At 40.7% G+C, this 20980-nt stretch overlaps 1 protein-coding gene across 1 annotated transcript; it reads right to left on the reverse strand.

The window, feature by feature from the left end:
• Window positions 1-5872: 5872 nt before the first annotated feature.
• Window positions 5873-20794, reverse strand: DNAAF10 (dynein axonemal assembly factor 10). Its single transcript, XM_063116002.1, has 8 exons — window positions 20563-20794; window positions 16036-16136; window positions 14452-14582; window positions 11686-11787; window positions 10822-10937; window positions 9178-9312; window positions 8274-8371; window positions 5873-6595 (listed from the first exon to the last, which is right to left on the reverse strand). Exons 1-8 carry the CDS (start codon window positions 20752-20754, stop codon window positions 6388-6390), a joined length of 1083 nt encoding a protein of 360 aa, XP_062972072.1. The 5' UTR covers window positions 20755-20794; the 3' UTR covers window positions 5873-6387.
• Window positions 20795-20980: the final 186 nt, after the last annotated feature.

A 20980-nucleotide genomic window follows, 5' to 3' on the forward strand; every position in this document is an offset into this window, starting at 1 on the left:
GAATTGTGCCATTGTTGAGGCTGCTGCAAGAACAAGCAGTGTTAAAAGATTCCAGTCCAACAACAACAAAAGGTGTTCGATATCAGCGACATAAAAGCGTCCAGCTCATCTGACAGTCTAGATGAGGAACCAATTCTGCTTGAATCTAGGGAAGATGGAAGAACTGTCATTTTGCTCTCTTTCAAGGATAAACAGCCACAATGTCTGGATTTAGGAAGTGCAGGCAAAAATAATTCAAAATTCGTTATTAAGATTGGGTTCTTCCTGTCAGATTGTCAATAAGGACTCTTTTCAAATTAGACAACTTTATTGGAATGAAAAATGCTAATGGCATGATTTAGTAGCTGTTCTGCTATAAATTACACTAACCAGTAGCCACACAATCCATACTTGCTCCTGAACAAATTGAACGGCCATAACTTATAGCAGGTGAAAAGAGCTTTATTGGCAAGCATGTTGATATTGAAGTACTAAGTAGTAGCAAGTGCTTCTCACATTCCCACCTCATCCCCACCCTCCTCCGAGGGGATAATCTTTAGGGATCCAACGTGACTCTCCTTTATTGCACACCAGTTTCATGCACAGTTACAAGCTGTGATGCTGCACACGAGGATCTGTGGATTCTAGGTACTAACACAATACTGGCATTAAATGACTAGAAAAGGATATGTCTGCCAAGACCCTAAAACCATACACCAGGGACTATCTTTAGAACCAAGGAACAGTTCTTTCTGAGCTTCCAATTTCCTAAAGGAAGTGGGGAGGATGGAACATCCAATTTATGGTGGTGATGGTGGAGGTGCAGCTCTGTGCAGCTCCAGAGTTGCAAAGGGACTGTGTTAAGTCGCTGGTCCAATACTTCATACGTGCTGGTGGGCTGCTCTCATGGGGAGCTGGTATTGTGGGTTAGTTATTCCCCATTCCGTAGGGTGACCATATGGAAAGGAGGACAGGGCTCCTGTATCTTTAAGAGTTGCATTGAAAAGGGAATTTCATCAGGGGTCATTTGTATATATGGGGAACCTGGTGAAATTCCCTCTTCATCACAACAGTTAAAGTTGCAGGTGCCCTGCCCGCTTTTAAATCTGGTCACTCTAGCATAGCTCCTGCACCTTTAATTGCTGTGATGAAAAGGAAATTTCACCAGGTTCTCCATATACATAAATGATACCTGCTGAAATTCCCTTTTCTATGGAGCCCTGTCCTCCTTTTCATATGGTCACCCTACCCATTCCCATTCATAAAACTGTACTGGCAGTGGGAGCCTAGAGAGGAGTGGGTAACAAGCCTCTCTTCCAGATGACATTGGTTCTACTTTGCCCACCACCGATGCAGAAGTATGTCTTTTCCAGCACTGAAAAGCTGAGTTTTAGGGATGGATGGCTCCGCCGTGTAGTAATGATGGAGCGGGGCCGATTTCAGCATACTGAAATATTGTGGAGAATTACAATAATGCCCACTCCTCCCATGCATGTAAAAATGAGGCCCGAGAGCATCATCACACAGAGGAAAATCACGTCTGCTTACCGTTGCTTCTCTGCCCCTCATTTCTTCCTCTTTTGAAAGAAGAAGCAAACAACGTGCACGTGTGGGCTGTTTTGATCGCGCTGCTTCTCCTGCACACAGCAGGAGATAGCGGCAACTTCTGTCTTTAAAAATGAGTCGGATTTACTGGGGTGGTTTTGGGGGGCACGAAAAAGGGGTTGGAAGCACATGAAAGGCAGGCGACGGCATGAGAGTGAGCTGCAAAAATATGTGAGTGCCCAGTAATGAACGTGCAATAAAACACGTCTGATGGAGCTCTGAATCTCCAGTGTGGATCAGCGATAGTGTTCTGCCAGGAGGCATTCAACAAACCCCAGTCTTTTTGTGAGTGGTAGGAGGCTAAAGAATTGTATGAACTGCCCAGAGGGCTTTGGCTATTGGGCGGTATAGAAATGTAATAAATAAATAAGGACTCTGTTGTTCCCTGGAAATTTGCCCACCTTCAGGCATCGTATGCAACCCAAGGGACGCACCCCACAGTTTGAGAAATACAAATTCACAAGGAAGCAGGCTTCTTACAGAACTTACAAGAAAGGCAATTAATCTCAGTGTGTGAGTTGGAATAACCTCACCCCTTTTATCTTGAGTGCAACAGCAATCTTTTTGGTAAGTGTGCAGACAACTAAGGAAAGTCAATGAGCAACTGAGTTCCAAAACCCATTTACCAATGCCGTTCTTAGTTAGCTACAGGAATCTGCTATGTACTGTAGAATTCATCTTTATAATGAAGGTATTGTACAATCCATGTCAACGTCTTCTTGACAGTGTCTCAAGCTCTTGAGATGGCATGGAAGACTGTTTATTTTGTCCTATTCCAGGAGTGCACAACTTTTTCAGCCCCAAGGGCCACATGTGATGCTGGCTTGGGAAGGGGGGGGGGCACATGGCATGCTCATTTTCACATCCCAACGATCCTGATACAAATAGCTTTCCTCATTTCTAGCAGCCCTGGAGAAAGAGCAATTTGCATGAAGATTGTTGGGGCAGGGGAGTGGAGAGCTTACAGAAGGCTGTCAACTTCCTCCCCCAGAAATCCTCATACAGGTTGCTCTTTTCTCTCTGGATCACTGGTAGCAACCCCACGATCAATGGGAAATCAGCAGTGGGGGATCAGGGAACATGGGGTACGGTCACATCTTTTGGGGGACACAGCTTGTGCACCCATCTTATATAGCATTTGAACCACTGCCATGGGCCCTTGGTCTGATTCAGTCTGGTTCTTATGTTCCTTTGTTCCAATTTGTATCTGTCAGGTCCCACTTTCTGTTGGCTTTATTTTCTGCGATATACACACTTCTGCCACCAGAGGACAGGGCGACAGTATCTTCTGCTGCTTCGTAGGGAATAAAGGATAACTGAGAGGCTTTACTGCATTGTCAATCTGGAAATCCTGCAGCTGCTCAGAAATAAAACCGTTAGATTGCAAGCACTATATGTAATCTCATATCAAATCTAATTGTAAGGCCTTTCATCACTGTAGTCAGCTTAGATGAACGTATGCACAGCTTTCTTAAACCCACAGATATTTCCCCTAATGCCTGTATCTCCTCAAATCATGAAAGCTTGCAAAAACATACAAAATATAGATCATAAAACTCAACATTTAAATAGGTTAGCAATGCTGAGGTTATGCTCTGAAACCCTGGAGAGCCATTGCCAGTCAAATCTCAGCAAAACTGGGGTAGATGAGCCAATAGTTTGACCAAAATATTATAGCTAGGGATATTCCTTATGTGGGAGTAAAATACCTATTATATGTTAGATAAAGCCATTAAAGATCCAAACTGGCCTCAGAACGAGGTAGATTAGAGCTGCTTTGCAGCCCATGCAACTGGTTCCCACTGCACTGCATATTCACTTGTATTTATTTATTTATTACATTTCTATACCGGCCAATAGCCGGAGCTCTCTGGGCAGTTCACAAAAATTAAAAACATTCAAAGTATAAAACAACAGTATAAAACCATAATATAAAATACAATATCAAAGCTCAACCAGATAAAAACAGCAGCAATGCAAAATTACAAATTTAAAACACTAAGTTAAAATTTATTTATAGACTGTTAAAATGCTGGGAGAATAAAAAGGTCTTCACCTGGCGTCTAAAAGCATATAATGTAGGTGCCAAGCGAACCTCCTTAAGGAGCTCATTCCACAGCCGGGGTGCCACAGCAGAGAAGGCCCTCCTCCTAGTAGCCACCTGCCTCACTTCCTTTGGCAGGGGCTCGCGGAGAAGGACCCCTGAAGATGACCTTAGGGTCCGGGCAGGTACATATGGGAGGAGGCGTTCCTTCAGATAACCTGGCCCCAAGCCGTTTAGGGCTTTAAATTTAGAGACAGACTAGAAAACAGACCCAGCTTTGCACAGGTTGGGAGAATTGAAGACATTATGCCTTCTCCATCTAAGTGAAACTCTGCCCACTGGAACCCCTAGGCAGGGCCTCTGCCATGGAATTATCTGTTTATTGTATCTAAACATGAATACAAAGCACGAATTTCTGTTCACTCCATTTCGACCCCTAAATATTATCCAATCGAGTTTGGAATGGTTTTAAAGCTGCAATGCCTAGATTTGCAGAAAAATAATCGCACCACCACCCCACCACAAAAATAAATTGACAGCTTCTCAATTAATTGTTAAAAGTTTAAAATAATTTGTGTCGCAGAGCCAAAGAGGTATGTATTATATGATCACGTGCGTGGATGGGTGTGTGTTGTGTGTGAGAAGGGTGTTGTGTGTGGGAACTGAACAACTTTCTCGCTTACTGTACCAGTCTATCTCTTAACAGTTTGAATACAAATTTAATACAAAGTTGTGAAATCTCAAGATTGGGTAAAACAGCTGATTAACAAAGTTTCCAAATTGTAACTTACACACGCATGGCTGTGAAATTTCTCTCAACAGGTATAGTTTAAAATTACTTTTCAGCCAATTTCAGTTTTTATTAATTGCTATTAATTTTTGTATGGTTAAAAATTGCTTGCTGTAGTGCTGAATCATCATGCCAAGTTTGGTTGCAGCTTATCAAATGGTATTGAAGCTATAAATATTAGAAAATTTTGATGGGCTGCCATTTTCTTTCAAGATGGCAAATGTAATTTTGCATGATTCAGATCTACTTGCTGCAGTGCTTAATCATGATGGAAAGGTTACTTTCTGTCCAAAGGCAGCTTCTAAGCCATTGGAGGTATTCTGCTAATTGGGTTCTCAGATTAAGGCTACGAATATATGCCCCTTAATTTGCAAGTCCCAGCCACACTGCACATTACAAAAATCAAAATGTTTGTCACAAATTTTAGGTACTGCCAAACTGTCACATGGAAGAAATGCTTTACTGGGTTGAAGTGTGATGCCACTAAGCCATTCATTCATGATACCTCACAGCCTCTTGAGAAGTTCTGGAAATGATAAAACACTAAGGGTTCCTTATTTTCCTTTTGCCCTATCTGAGCCTTTGCAATATACCTATACCAAAAATTGAAGTACTTCTCCACAATTATAAATATTTTTTTAAAAAAAGACAGCAATCTGGTAAACCACTTTACGTATAAGTTCCATGTACGTACTATGATAAAATGCACATTTTTATTTGCCTATTTTGTCACTTCTACATGGGACAAAAATACGTTGTCACAGTTTTCCACTGCATTTGCATGCAGTTATGCTGTATATGTAATTTTCCTACAGGAAAATGATATCCTTGTAGAACTTCTTGTGCAAAGTGATCCTTACTGCACTGCACTTGTGCATTAAGGAAGCCTGGATGTTACACACTGAATCAAATTAGAACTTTAGTTAGAATCCCTTCAGTGAAAGTTAGATTATTGTAATGCTCATGCACTTCAAAAAAAATGACTGGCATATTATATTTTCTGTTGATCTGTTAAATTTAAATGATTTTATTACGCTATTGTTCATAGATTTGTATGATCTTAGAGAATCATAACATCTTAGAGTTGGAAGGAGCCATCACAAAAGTCCAGTTTAAATTGGCTGTCCTGTCTCTGCTTGAAGACCTCCAGAAGAAGAGTATAAGCTTATACACAACCCTTCCACAATCTACACCTTTTTATTTGGGGTAGGTAGGGGTAAGCAATTTTATTAATATTTTATGTACCACTAGTACAAAATTACTTTAATCAAATTTAATATTAAACATAACATGTTTACTAATTTGAGCAACGTTTTTTTGAATATCAAAACTGAGGTGCACCCAGACATAAATTAATCTTTCTTAGTCAAGGGCATAGAAAACTATTTATAAATTGCAATATTATTCCATTCGTGTATACCTACATATTTTTAAACAAGTAGTCAATAACAGAACATCATAACAAATATTTAACTTTATTCCATTAAAACATAGCCATTCAAAATTTAAATGCACAAAGTGCAATCCAAGCCATGTTGACAAACATATCAACAAATGCAGTCCTTTAGAGCACAAAAATGTGCTCTGATTCGGAACGCTGTTTTCTAGGGTATCTTAGGACCAAATTATAGTTTTGTGAGCAATGGACACATATAATACATATTAAAAACAATTTTAACAAGGGTCAACAAATTGATACTACCGCACAAACGATGCCATGAACATAAGGTATTTTCAAATTGAGTGTATCAAACACAGTAAACAGGTTTTAAATGTGCTGAAATCAAGGCACAATTTGCAGAAATGTATGATTCGCCTCTAAGAGGTTAAAAACGAAAAGAAGGCACCCTAGACCAAGTTTTCCACGTTTTGTTGCATGACATGAGGTCATACAGTGACATTTCATTAAACTTCTAAAAGCTTGTTCAGGAACGTGTATGAAAGTTTTTCTTTTGTAGAAATCATTTGGTCAAATCCTGTTCAGTTTAGTGACAATCAGTACTCTCACAGTCTGGTCAAATGAACTACAAACACAGAGACCACTCTTGTCTGGACTCCAGTCAAGGCTAGAAATAGGTTGCGTTGACAATGTCACGTTCTGTAGAAGGCTCACTGAACCTGCCACTCCCATCTCAGTTCCATCTGAATCTTTCTTAGAGCGCTGTGCAGGGTACTCACTGGGGAGAAAAAAGAACAAAGTCTACTGTATAAACCTGTTACATCTAACTTCACATTCATTTCATTTTCCTCCTGCCCTTCTTCCAAAGAACTCAGGGTGGCTTACAACAAGAGGCATCTCATTGTATCCTCACAACAAACTTGTAAGATCAGTTAGACTACGAGACAGTGATTTGCCCAAGGTCACACTGGCCCCATTCAGACAACACGCTAAACCATGCTGCTTAACTACAAAAAGTTTAACAGAATGCATTAGCCTTAATGCATTCCATTAACCATTTTGTGGTTAAGCAGCATGGTTTAGCGTGTTGTCTGAACAGGGCCTCTGTGTATTTCATAGCTGATTTTTCAAACGAGCTTTCTTCACGTTCAGATCCAATCCCCTAGCAACTACATCAACTACAAAAACTATATCAGTCTTCAGAAGAAGAAGAAAAAAGGGGGAGGGGGAATCCCTAAAGGCAAGCAGAAGACTTCAACATTGTAGAAATGGTGACTTAGACAAATAAAACTAAGAAGGAACTTAGTTAGCGATGCTGTGTTGATAAGCTTTCTAGCTCAACACTCTTTATGTAAAAAAACAAAAATGTTCAGTTTCCACACACATACATTCAGTATGAATTCAATAAAGCCATTTGTAAGGGCCAAAACCTCTTCCCCTGTCTGGCCGTAGCTAGACCTAAGGTTTATCCCAGGATTGTCCTGGGGTCAAACCTGTTCATCTAAGTGCCACACAGGGCATCCAGCGCTCAGGCAGGGACGAACCCGGGATGATCCTGGAATAAACCTTAGGTCTAGCTACAGCCTCTGTCTCACCCAAAATCAAAAGGGATGCATGGTTCTGTTTCTGCCTTTTCAAATGGGAGCTGTGCAGGAACAAAGAACACAGGTGCTGCTGGAGTAAGGGCGTATATATGCCTCTAGCTCACTTCCAAGATTGGAAAAGCCTAGTAACGCTGCAGTCCCTTTTTCCCAAATGCCACCTGAGTTATGACTAACCAGCCTGGAGGCACTGTGGCTGGATCAGTCAGTTTATAGAAACCAGGGGATTAAGCAACCACACAGGGCACTCCCTGGAACGAAGTCTCTATAAATGTGTCTGGCAGACCTACTAGTTCTGTCAATAGAAATTAATGTGTATCGGTAAGTATTATTTCAGGGACCTGTTAACATTAACATATTGACATGGAGATGAGTCAGTGTTAGGAGCATGAGTAAGGTACTAAGCACTTAATATTTATTGATGAAATTACAACACTTTATATATTATGAGCAGCAGAGAGAAAGTAAAGCAATCAATGTCATGTTTAAACACATGAGTGGAGCTAGATTTAGCCATACTTAACATCATTGGAATCAATGGGTCTTAAGTTGGTCATGACTAACTTACATCCGACTGATTTCAGTGGACCTGCTTGAAGTATGAACAAATCTGGATCCAACCAATTAAGTGGTAGCAAGATTCATGCAGGAAGGTTAAGTAAATATCCACAGCCAAATAAATGGTGCAGATACAAATTAAGCCAGTTCTGCTGGGGAATAATTCAGTCTCTAACAGCAAGCTCTTTTAGGCCGGAATAACTGCCTATAAGGCAATTCTTAAAACATAATGTACAAAGTTTGGGCCGCACAAAGAAGAGTGATTTCCACCCCACCCCTTGATGTGAAGATACTTACTATTTCCAAAGATGAAGGTTTCCAGATCCTCCACTAGTCACAAAGATATCTCTGTTCTGTGGAAGGTGCCGAACTTGCCACATGGTGGATTTGTGGGCCTAGCAGCAAAGTTGTGCAAAAATTACACATAAATTAGCCTAACAATTTCTAACTAAGATGTGAATAGAACAAACAACATTTATTCTTGGATATTCTTGGGTATGTTTTCTGTTATATATTAATGTTGAGTTATACTTTTCAATATGCATTATTTCAATTAATTTGAAAATCCGTTAAAGAATATCTGAGAAGATAAATAAATAAAAATAGGGCCTGTTTTATCCACATACCTAGTTGCTTGTGACAAGGCAAAACCATTCCCAAGCAATCAGTTGAGTGGGAATAAAACCAAATGTTTTGAACATGCAGTACAGCCTTCTCTAAACTGGACCCCTCAAGATGCTTTGAATTGCAACTCTCCGCACCCGTGACCTTTGGCCATGCTGGGAAGTCCAAAACATCTGAATGCATGTGGTTGAGTGGTGCCCAACACAAAGGCACTACCAAGCCCAGTCTACGTCACACTTTACATAAAATGCCACTTTACATAAAAAGGATGCATGTAGTGCTTCCAGAAAATGATCAGAATCTGCAAACTCCCCGAGAAAGGAAACTGTACAACTGTGCAGCAAGTTTCCAAGATCACATCTATGCATCAATCCACTGTTTAAACTTGATCTACGGATAACTTCATCAAAAGGGTTTCCTTGGTCAATCTTAGATGGTGATGGGATATGGGAAAGAAAAGACATGTCCCAGGAACTTTGAACCCCTGTTCCTTAAGGACCTCTGTTCCACAAAGATGTTGTATGCTTCTTCCCCATGGCATGCAGAAAGAGCAGAATCGTAACAGTCTGTACTGTACCTTCTCTGAAACTGAAGCAAAGCCTTTAGATGGGTGCTGAGTTCTCAGGTCAAAAATATGAAATTTTCCTTCAAGTGACGTAGCTACCAATTTGTTCATATTTATATCTTTCCTGTCAAATTCAACACTGCAAACCTAGAAATAGAAAAGCATTAGCTTTCAGCTGAACCGTTAACACATAACAGGTGCTGTGCAATCTTCAGTGTTTTTATTTAGAAGCAAGTCCCACTGAGGACGCACGTGCTATAGATGGAAGGCAAAAGCCCAATCCTGTGCAGAGCTCAGCAAGCCAACTAAAGTCAATGACTTGAATCAAGGAGTTGTTCTGGGGCCAACATGGGTCAGCAAATTTTGACTGGCCTAAGCAGCCCAAACACTGTGGTTGCCAGGATGCTGTCACCGCCCACTCCTCAACCCGGTTTCGCCCTGACCTTACACTGTCCCCAGTCTTGCTCTGCATTTGGGAAGGGCAATCTCTCCCTTCCTTCCTTCCTTCCTTCGCTCCAAGCTTTGAAGAGGGGCGGCAGATCATTCCTGAAGTGCAGCATGACTCCAGAGCACTCCAACGACTCTGAAGCCCAGCATCATGGCAAAGGTAATGCCTGCCCCCCGTGTAGAACTCCTATTGGAGACCAGGACTGAAGCTTATTTTCTCTCAGCAAGCGTCTGAGGTATGTGGAGCATCATGGAAGCACAGGGACAAAAGGATGAACCCTGTGCTTCCTCTCCATCTTCAGATAAATTGACTGGGGGATTTTGGAGCTTCCAAGCCCTCCTCCCAACCCCGGAGCTGGGGAGGGTGTGGGGATTTCCCCCTACAGTGGTGTTACCTTTTAGAGGGACTCTGAGCAACAAACTGCGGTGCAACTGTAGGGATAATCCCCATCAGCCGCTCTCTAGCTCCAACACTGGGAAAGGCTGAAGCTCATCATGCTCACCAGAGGGCAGCAGAGTACTGACCATGGTGAGCGCAACTGTGTGCTCTTGGGGGCAACCCAAGTGATTAGGCATGCCTACTGCGATTTCTGATTTTGTTTCCTCTTAACCACCATAATTTGGTTCTGAAAATCTCTGCGGTTTCAAGGTTTTTTGCTATGTAGTGTAGGGGAATGGGGTGGGTGGAAGGACTGCATTCTGAGAAATGGAAGCCTTCCGGATGGCAGGACTTCGTCGCGAGGGATTTTTGGATTGCAGTCACTGGGTTCATCCATGCTGAACTTTGCACAGAATCGCATCTTTACTTTAGTGAAGCCGACTCCTCATTCTCACTGGGTAAATTTACATTATTTGACAGATCAGTAGTGGCTTGTAATAAACATGTCCTTCAAAGACATTTCAAAAGCCTGAACTAAGAAGTATTCAGAAAAGATTGAAACTGTATTAGTTTTTGCCATATAGAAAATTGTATAGAGAAATTGTATGGAGCAAAACTCCCTGCCTCTGAAATATCAATATTTAAGAAAGGAGTGTGATCATTATCTATAAGCCAAATCATAAATCAACTAGTCTAATTTGGACCAATAGCAAAAACAGAACATACTGCACAATTTTAATCCTACTAAGCATAATTTTCTGGAAGTATCTGCATCTTCCATCTTAAAGACAAAAAGATTAAATCTCTGCCATGTCTTTGTGAAATATTACCCCATTCTTAATGTTGGTCTCCCAGCGCAATGTCATATTCTTAAGGTCAAACAACTTGATGTCCCCATTGTCATAGCCAGCACATACAACACGCTCTTCTTGATTATATGCATTGCCTGGTTAGGGGGGGAAAAAGAGACCAGTTTAGATCATCACCATATGACCAAACTTTCTTGCAGAAAGTTTAGCCATATTTTAAGGTTATGCATTTGGGGTAATAAAAGAAATATTTCTGGAAAGCAGATACATGGACAAGTTATGACTTTTCCTCAGATCCAAGAAAACGTTTTATCAGAAGATTGGAAGATTTAACGCCAACTCTAGTCTTTTTATATTATTTATTTTATTTGAAATGCTAATACTGCATAATCTGCTCTGCCATAGAAAGACAACAACTTGAACTGATGCAACTGCAACAGGCAATGGGAGAGAATCAAAGAGGAAAAAAAAATAGTAACTGGAAGCTAGTTTCCCAGAAAGAGAAATTTATCGGGTGCATTTCAGACAGAATTTTTAAAAACCCTCACGTGTTGTTGTTGTTATTATTATATTTGTTTATATCCCGCCTTTTTCCCAGTACTGGGACTCAAGGCAGTTTACAAGATTAAAACACGTACAATTAAAACATAGAAATTATAAAAGTTAAAATAGAATTAAACCTACAGTAAAATTAAAAACATGTTAAAAAATGCAAAAAATGCAACTGTTGCAATTACTCCGAACTACTTGCAGTGGGAATTAAGTAGAGCAGTACGTCTGGAAACCCAGTGTTAAAGGGCGCCGAGACTAAAGTGATGGGAGCAAGACAAATTCCATTATACATGTTTGTATGCCATTAAGGATTATCTAGTTCACCGAACTCACCAAATGCCACTGTCCAGCAGTCTCTCTTGCTCTCTCCTTGTGCTGGTTCCATATTGGCAACAGGAATGTCTTTTTGTCTTGGGTCCCACACCTTCACCGTCCCTGCCATCATTGAGACTGGATTATTCTGTTGCTGACAAAATGGCTTGTGGCATTTATTATTCCGCTACAACTACAGCCCTTTCAACTTGCTTTTAAGAAATCATTATTTATGCCTCCTTTACAGATTCATATTTATTGTATAACAACAGAACAGTTTGTTTCCGTACTTTCAAAGATTGATGGATACAGTCTTACAGCTTCATCCAAAGAATGGGGTAACTGATACAACTAAATAAAATGCAACTCAGTTAAAATACTAACTTCTAATACTTGGAAGATGTAATCTTCATCCAAAGACAGGACTACTCATACTATACATTTATATATTACACAAAGCTGTTTGCAACTGTTTTGCTTTATGTTTCTCTTCTCACATCCTCATAGAAGAGATCAGTTTGCTACAGTCCTCTAATGACTTATGTGAAAACCCTGCTCCATGTGGGACTCAAAATAGAACATACAGCATATGTAGATCTGATTGCAGTATCCTTGTAACCATATCATATGGCAGCTGAGGAACCTAGAATGGAAAAAGACTGGCCAATACTGCTGTTACCAAGTATATACTAGCTAAGAAAAATCTATGGCGTGGCAGTGATAGATTGGACTAATCAGTAGGTGTAGTCTTTATAATTGGAGCAACAAGACTGTCCTCTTTCACCTCTTCAAGATCTGATACTACACAGCTTTTTACAATGTCCCCCTGCAAAAGGACAAGCTGGTCCTCACTTGACATCCCTTTAACCATGAATGTTGCCAACACCAACAACTCAAAAATGCATTTTACAGGAAAAAGCTTCTTCATAATACAAGCCCATAAATTAGCAAACTTTAATGAAAGCCCCAAGTGATTTGAAACAGAGTCCCCAAATATACCTAAACAGTTAATTTGCTTTCCTCTGATATCTGGATATAATCCAAATCTATTAAAAAACGTATTATGCTGCTGACTTTGATGGGATGGGGGCTGTACACAAGGAGTTAACTTTCTTTAAACCATCAGTAACTAACTGTGCCAAAACATGGATTTATTTTTATTTATTTATGTATTACATTTTTATACCGCCAAATAGCCGAAGCTCCCTGGGCGGTTCACGACAACTAAAACCGTTCAAAGTATAAAACAAAGTAAGAGCGAAAAACAATGATCCTCAAGGCCTTCTTAGTTACGGCAATGCCCATTCCGATTCGCACAACTGTAGGTGAAATGGCATTTCTGCTTCCTGAGTGAGATGCAGCCAAGCAGCTGAAAAAGTCATTTTAAAACACCCCACATCCCTTACCTGGCCTAAACTAAGGCACAGTGTGCTGTGTGGCTTCTCTGATCGCTTGCAGTGTTATATTTAAAAAGAATCGACCGTGTCGTGCAGCCACATAAACCTCCCCCCCCCTTTCGCTGCACATAGGCATGCGGCAAAAGATCAACAGTTGTCATTTTAGCACTGCAGCAGTCACGAACTGTGCCCAGATAGACCACACAATCCTCCCAAGTTGCTGCGATGGCAGCAATCAACAGGATCTTGCAATTAGACTTGCTGGAAGCAATGGGCCAAGCCCTTCAGGAAACTTCAAGAAGGTGGTGGTGGGGGGGGAAGAGTGGAAGCAGATTCTTATCCTTTTGTCCCCCCTCCACACATTCATGCGCATCCACGTGTTCTCTTACACCTACACCTTTATTCCCTCCACCTCCTATCTCCTTTCCTACCCGTCTTCCCCACCTTACCAGTAGATGACAGCTGCACTGGCCTCCCCAAAGTTCTCATGTTAGCAGCTGTGGAACAGCCAGGCAGGAGGACATAGGCCCATGTCCTTGCTGCTCTGTTCCGATTGGGTAATTTAGATATTAGCATTTTGACAAAAAAAATTGCAATGATTAAGGAAAACAGTTCTTATATCTAAACTATGTTGCGAGCAGCAATACAGATGAAATCAGTTCACCACTTACTTTGCAGCAAAATACATGTGAATATTTCTCTAGGGAAAACCTCCAAATAGTGTGCAAACCTATGAGTTGTGCTCTTGTTAGATAGAAGCTTCTGAACTCAGAGTCTTCCAGGTATCCAATGCCAGCAATTTTCACCTCTGTCATCTTTTTTGTAAATTTATCTGTAGATGGGGCTTTGAGCCTGTCTAGAGTAGTTTTGCTGCTGGGGCTGGAGAGGCCATAGGATTTCTCATATTCTGGCCTCTCCTCTCCTTTCCCCCGCCCCCAAAACACAACGCCCCCTTTCAGACCGCTTCAGCATCCTCTGAGACCACTTCTGTGACCTAAGAGTGCCGCAGTTCTTTCTGTGGCAGCTGTGAGAGGGCAGGTGGAGCGATCAGGTCCTGGAGTCCTTCTTCCAAGGTTATAGCAGCATCTACGGCCTTGGAGGGGGACTCCGACAAATCCTATGGTTCCTGGGACACTCTCCAGGGACTGTACAATCGCTCCCTTAAACAGTTAAATTTGAATCATCAAACTATTAACAGAGACTGTATTCAGATTCTTCCACTGGGTTTGTGAAACATTATTTAAAGTTTAAATGGGTTCATGACACTAATATCTAAGTTACCCAATCGGAAGAAAGAATCATCATCATCATAGGAGACTATTAGCAGGATTTATCCTGATCTATTTTCCCTTTTCTCCTAACCAGCAGCACAGCAATAGGACTAACTCACCATCACGACTTCCTGTCACAATTTCTGGCGCTCCTTCCCCAATTCCTAAGCCACCAATGCCATCAATGCTATTTATGATTTCTTCATGTCCCTTTACAGAGTACACTGGGATTTCTGGAGCTTCCAAATTCCTTGACAGAAGAAAAGGACAATTATTGTGTGTTCATTCAAACTAGCCCCAATTTACTCTTACACCGCAGTGGTCATCAATATGATATAAAATGCCATTTGTGAACTTTTTGATACAAGAGCCAACGTCAAGAAGTTTTGGAGATAATGATCAGTTAGTCAAGATCTGAATTTACTCAAGCCATAAAATAGCAGAAGAATTTTCCCACTGATGTCTATTAAAAAAGAAAATCTGGTGCAAACACTTTTTTTAAAAAAAACCTTCCCCCAAAGTGGTGAAATTACAACAGTCAAAATTCAATTAACAGCCTTCATAATAAATAATACAAAGGTGCAATGTTGCAATTCAACTTCTTTAATGGTATTAGGCTTACAAATTCTGAAACTTAAAAGATGTAAAATTTTTAAATTTTGTTTTTTGGAATGGGAAGTTGGAAAGAAGTTTTTTTTTCTTAATCATTTCTGTGGCTTTATGATGGAACCAGAAAAAATTCTAGACTATGTACTCATCTGAATACTAGTTGCAGGCATCAATGAGTATCTGAAGTTTTCTGTTTAACTCTATACAGAACTGTTGACCCCCTCCCACCCCCCCCACCCCGCCCAAAGTGATTCTTGCTTCTTGGAAATTGAAATATTTTTTCAGCCCTGCCTATGGTTTACTGTTTGTTTTTAAGCTTTTCTCCATAACAATGAACATTTAAAACTCTAAGTCAAACGCTAGCTTTCTCAGAAAGGGCCTATCCGTAGTAGAAACATCATTAAGAGACCAACCCCCCCACAAAAGGTAAATATGCAGAGAGAAAAAGGGCAGCCAAATGCAATCCTATTTTGTTGCATTCCATCAATGAAAGAAGGACTTCTGAATAGGCTTCTGGTTGAGTTTCAGAATACAAATTCTCAAAAACATGGCCAGTATCCAAAGAACTATTTTAGGCATGCCTACTATGCCATATCACAAACTGCTTTGAAAAGTCACCAGAGTTTCACAATAAAATAAAATAAAATTAATATACTGCCCGGCGCCTCATAACTGAAGCTCTCTGGGCGGTTTACAGAAATTAAACCACCCAGGAATAATGGCTGGGAGGGGAGGGGAAGGCAGGCAATGTTGATTGAGGGAAACACATCGCTGGAGCATATGGAACCAACTGGGGATTATTGGATATTGACCACTTTTATAATCTAAGCAGCCAGAGAACTAGACAGCGGTAACATAATTAACTCAACATACTACAACCCTGAATCTTTCTATTAGATTATTACTGCTACCTAAAACCCAAATGCTCCCATTCTAAGAAGATTTTAATGAACTGACAAATTAGACAGTGTACTAATTTTGAATGATCTCAGAATAGATAAGACTATTTTATTCTGAGATCACTGGAGGTTTGAGAAATATTAAGATCAAACACAGGTTTGAGAAAAATAATCCACAAATCTATTATTTCTTACCATATATTTAAGTTTCCACCAAAATCCCCTGTAGCTAGATATCTTTGCTGCAGAGAAGAAGCACCAAAGGTTCCACATTTAATAGGCCTTGACTTTTCAATCTGAAAAGCAGGGAAAGCAAACATTTTTAGGAGGACAGCTTAACAATTTTATATTTATTACTTGCCAATAGACAAGTTCTATTAAAATTAAGCATTGAGGAACAGACCTTTCAAAATTATTTTTGTCTCAAACCTTAAAATAAAGACCGCTGATAGGTTTTAGCAAAATTCATATATGTAACCCACAAGGCTGATATTAATAACAACAATGACAGGTCACACATTTTAGGCTGATTCATCGTTTGGAATTTAATTTGTCTACAAGGAACATGGAGAGGATTTTAAATCACGGAGGCTGCAATCCTATACACATTTACCTGGGAGTAAGTCACACTGAACTCAATGGGGCTTACTTCTTAGTAGACATGCACTGGATTGCACTGCCATTCTAATTTACTTAGGGCACAATCCTATTGAATTACCACCTGCTAGTTGGAAGCCTCCAATCTTGGAGGTTTTTGAGTATCCAATGCACTGTCAGGCTGCTGTCAGCAGGCTGGAAGAGCATGAGACATTTTTGCCTCCCTGTCCTTTCCCCTCCTCATATCCTGATCTCTGCCCTCCCCTTTCTGCCCACCAGAATGCCCCATTTTGACCTCACCAAGGTCCTCTGAGGCCACTTTTGCAACTCTGGAAAGCAGCCAGCACAGTTTCTAAGGTTGTAGGAGCATCTACAGTTTGGGGAGGGGGACTTCAATAAATCCTATGGTCCCTGGGATGTTCTTTGGGGACCACAGGATTGCTCACTTAGAAACCTAGCTGTCTTTGATGGTTTATAAAGATAAAGTAGAGGAAGTGGTAATTTTTTAAGTTCATGCAGGTGGAAGAGAGATAATGACAATATGCTTTTCAAATCTCACCTCTTCGGGAGTTAATAAGTTAAGAAGGTTTATGCATTGCTTGCTTCCTCAGATGACTAGATCTTCTCTAATATTCCAGTATCGCAAAATGGTAGTGCTTTTTTTTTCTGTTTAATCCTGTTTTTCCTATATTAAGGGCCTAATCTTAAACATGTTAATCAAAAATGTTCAATGGGATTTATTTCCAAGTAAGCAGGCTCATACTTGCTGACCAATAAACATCCATCTCTACATCTAAGAAGGCTGCTCCCTAATTCAACATGACTGATATTCAAGTTTGTTACAAGCCTAGAGTCCAACTTGAATAAATCAAGTTAAACTAACACAAGATTAACACTACACTGAGCATGAATACTAACATAAAGATAATTCAAATAAATTCTTGCACATTAGTAACTAGTATTCCTGCAATGTGATAGTTTTTATTTCTGTAGCTTTTAGCCGAAAATAACCGGTTGAGATGTAAATACAAGTGAACTTCTGACTAAAAAAAATGTTATTCACTAGTTTTTTCTTGCATCTTGACTCCCATCTTCACCTTCACTGTCTTTATTTTTTTATACAGCAAATTTCAGAACTAGTGCCTTTAAAAATGGTTTTGGACAGGACTGTATAACTAAAATCAGATTATAGAAAATTATGTTTAGGATAGATTGGTGTAAGTGGGTTGCTAGCCACTGAAAACCAATACTACAACAAAACATCATTGCAGTACACTAACAAGATCTCAGGACTTCATGTAACCAGCCCATCAGTCTATTTGATGTGAAAGGTTTCCTCAGTTCCCCCTAACTCTTTATAAGGTCAATTTCTTGTATTCTTGTATTGCTATAGCTACAGCAACTAATGTTCTATGGGAAGTGAAGTGCTGTGTATACAACAAAGGGAATGGTTATCACCATGGTGACCAGCATGGCATACCTGATTATTAGTCATTTCTAAACAGTGCTTGACTCCTGAACATTGGCGTGTCAAATGCTGGGCAGAACAAACATGGCTAGGATGTATTTGTGCCCATGCGTACTTTACGGTTTGATCTTGGTATGGGATATACTTGTCTCTGTTCATTTCAATGGAAATGAATCTTCTTAATTTAAATGTTTAACAATGAAGTTAGCCGCACACCATCTTTAAATTATTTTAATAGTTACAATCCTTCATCCATTTGTACATGCATTCAGTCTCAAATTGTTTAGATACTACATGTTGGTGAATACTAGTAGTTTTCAAACTATGTGGCATTACAGTCTGGAATACCCTTTCATTTGATAAATTAAGGTCCATTCTGATTTGTCTCTAGCACACATGAGCTAGTTTGGTTAAGGCTGTGATCCAAAATCCACTTCTTTGGAAAAGAGCCCCAATGAAGTTAAAGGGTCTTACTTCTGAGTACACAAACTCTGGCTGCAAGATACAATGGTTTCTTGAAGAAGCAACTTAACACATGATAAGCTCCTGTTCTACAACCTAGTAATAACATCTCTCTATACAGAATGGAAAACTGAAAGGGTGCCACCAGATGTGAGCTTAAGGCATCAATCTTTGAGGAGATCAGTACAGGAAACCAGCTTACTACATGTTTGCAACTTCTTGGCAAGATGATACAGATGACTAGGGATGTTTAAAGTGTCGATTGCATGGAAGAACTGCCCACTGTTTCCACACATTAAAGGGCCACAATTCTCCGATCTTAAAATGAGTTAAAGCACTGCAAGTCCCAAGTCAGATACCTCTAAACTAACTTAACTTCTAAACTAGTAAACTTTTTTTTAAAGATGTCATACAAATACCATGTCATAAAAACTAGCATGACAGCAAAATGGCCACAAACTATAGACAGACACAACACAGTATGAGAGCTCAAGGTTGTGACTGAACTGAGCTCTTATTTTTAAGTCTTGACTTCAGTGTTATATGCTTTGAGTCTTCCCCATTAATTAATGTGGTGGGTTAAATTTTCTTCTCTATTTATTTATTGTTATTTATTAATTACATTTCTATACCGCCCAATAGCCAGAGCTCTCTGGGTGGTTCACAAAAATTAAAAACAATTCAAAGTATAAAACAACAGTATAAACTACTCAAGCACCAGCACAGTTCCACAATTGCAAGGATGGAGTTGAGACATGCGTCCAAGGAAAGCAACCAACACCTCACACACTGTAGCCCAACACATCTGTAGGGTGCCAGGTTGGGGAAGATGGGTCAGAGATCTGTTTTCTATAGGATGGATAGTACAGGGATCCCCCACCCCTGCACCCCACCCCATTTATCTGTGATTTCAGTTGAAGCCCTCACAATAATCATTAGTCAACCCTCCCGCAAGGGATGGGATCTGCAAATGGAAACAGCATGCAGGAACTGACACATGTAGATCGAATTAAGGCCCAGTGTTAAAACCTGGGTTCAAAAACACGTACTCATCAACTTGACAGTCTAGAAGTCGATCGTCCATGACCCTTATGTCGGTCCTTTTACAGGCTCAAGATAAGCATACCACCGAACAAGTTGCTAAATTTCTTAATCAGGCAATCCTTACCAGAACAGTTATGGTGGCAGGACTTCCCTTTGCTTCTAGTACAGAACTTTAAGGAGGCTTCATGCAATCATACTCTGTTTTAATTCCATGTATTTTAAATATTTATTATGTGTTTTCATATGTTTTATTGGTCTGTTGACTGTAATAAAAGGAATTGGAGTACAGTCTAGTAGCATTCAAGAAAGCTCTTAAGACTGATCTCTTCTGGCAGGCCTATGCAGGGGAATTTTAGGATGTTTTAAGAATGTTTTTAGGATGTTTTAACAATGTATACCGTATTTCTTCAACTGTAAGACGCACACTAATTTCAGTACCACCAACAGGAAAAACAACAACCCTAAGACACACCTGCGATTTTAAGATGCACCCCATTTTTAGAGATGTTTATATGGGGGGAAGTGTGTCTTAGAATCTAAGAAATAGGGTATTATGTTAATTCAGTTTTATGTATTTTATATTTACTGTTCCCTGCCTCGATTAAAATGGAGAGGAGGGTAAAAATTATTATTAATACCCTAATCCTTCGATTCTAAGACACACTTTTCCCCCCTATATAAACATCTCTAAAAATGGGTTGCGTCTTAGGAGTGTTTTTTTTTTCCTGTTGGTGGTACTGAAATTAGTGTGCGTCTTACAATCGATGGCGTCTTACAATAGAAGAAATACATTATTATTATTATTATTATTATTATTATTATTGTTTTGCCCCCCATTTCACCTGTTGACAGAAGGGTGGCAACAATCCTGTACACACTTACGTGGGAGTAAGCCTCACTGAACCCAATGGGGCTTACTTTGCAGGTGACATGTATATAGGATTGACCGCAGCCAATCCATTATTTATTTATGTATTTATTTGGGGTGTTTTGTGTGATGGTTTCTCCTTCCCCCCCACCCCCCACTTTTCCTGTCTGAATAAGCCCTGGCCCCTTGCTGCTGCGTGCGGGACCTACGAGGAGGGGGGAGGAGGAGGAGGAGGGGAGCCCCCCACTCCCACTCCCACTCCCACTCGGCTCCCCTCACTCACTTCGCGGAGGAGGCTGAGGCGGCCGCCCTGCAGCTCGTAGAGCTGGATGACGCCGGTGCCGCGCGGAAAGCTGCCCAGGCAGACGAGGCGGGCGCTGCACGGCACCCACTTGCACTCGAAGACCGTGTAACTCAGGCCCTGCTGCGTGTGCGCGATGATCTGCGGCTTCTCTAGCAAGCCTCCCGCCGACATGACGCCGCCAACGGCTTTTACTCCCCCTGACGCACGACGACGCCTTCCTCTTCCCACTCTTCCTCCTCCTCCCTGTGACTATTCCACCAACTCGCTTCGGCGCATGCGCAGCCTCCCAACACCCATAGCAACCAGAGCACGGAACCATAAAGATGAGAAAGACTGTCGCCCGCGCCTCCCCATTGGCTGGGGGGAAACCAGGGCCCTCGCACCTCCCTCTTCTTCC

Source organism: Elgaria multicarinata, chromosome 2 (genome assembly GCF_023053635.1).
Source record: "Elgaria multicarinata webbii isolate HBS135686 ecotype San Diego chromosome 2, rElgMul1.1.pri, whole genome shotgun sequence".
Lineage (NCBI taxonomy): Eukaryota > Metazoa > Chordata > Lepidosauria > Squamata > Anguidae > Elgaria > Elgaria multicarinata.

What these genes read in the sequence shown, in the direction of transcription:
- DNAAF10 (XM_063116002.1), bottom strand. Translation starts at nt 20,754, where the DNA reads ATGTCGGCGGGAGGCTTGCTAGAGAAGCCGCAGATCATCGCGCACACG. An exon ending in TGTGACAGGAAGTCGTGATG is followed by an intron (nt 11,788 to 14,451) that starts GTGAGTTAGTCC and finishes CAATGATGGCAG; the next exon opens with GGACGGTGAAGGTGTGGGAC. An exon ending in CTGCTGGACAGTGGCATTTG is followed by an intron (nt 10,938 to 11,685) that starts GTGAGTTCGGTG and finishes CCCCCTAACCAG; the next exon opens with GCAATGCATATAATCAAGAA.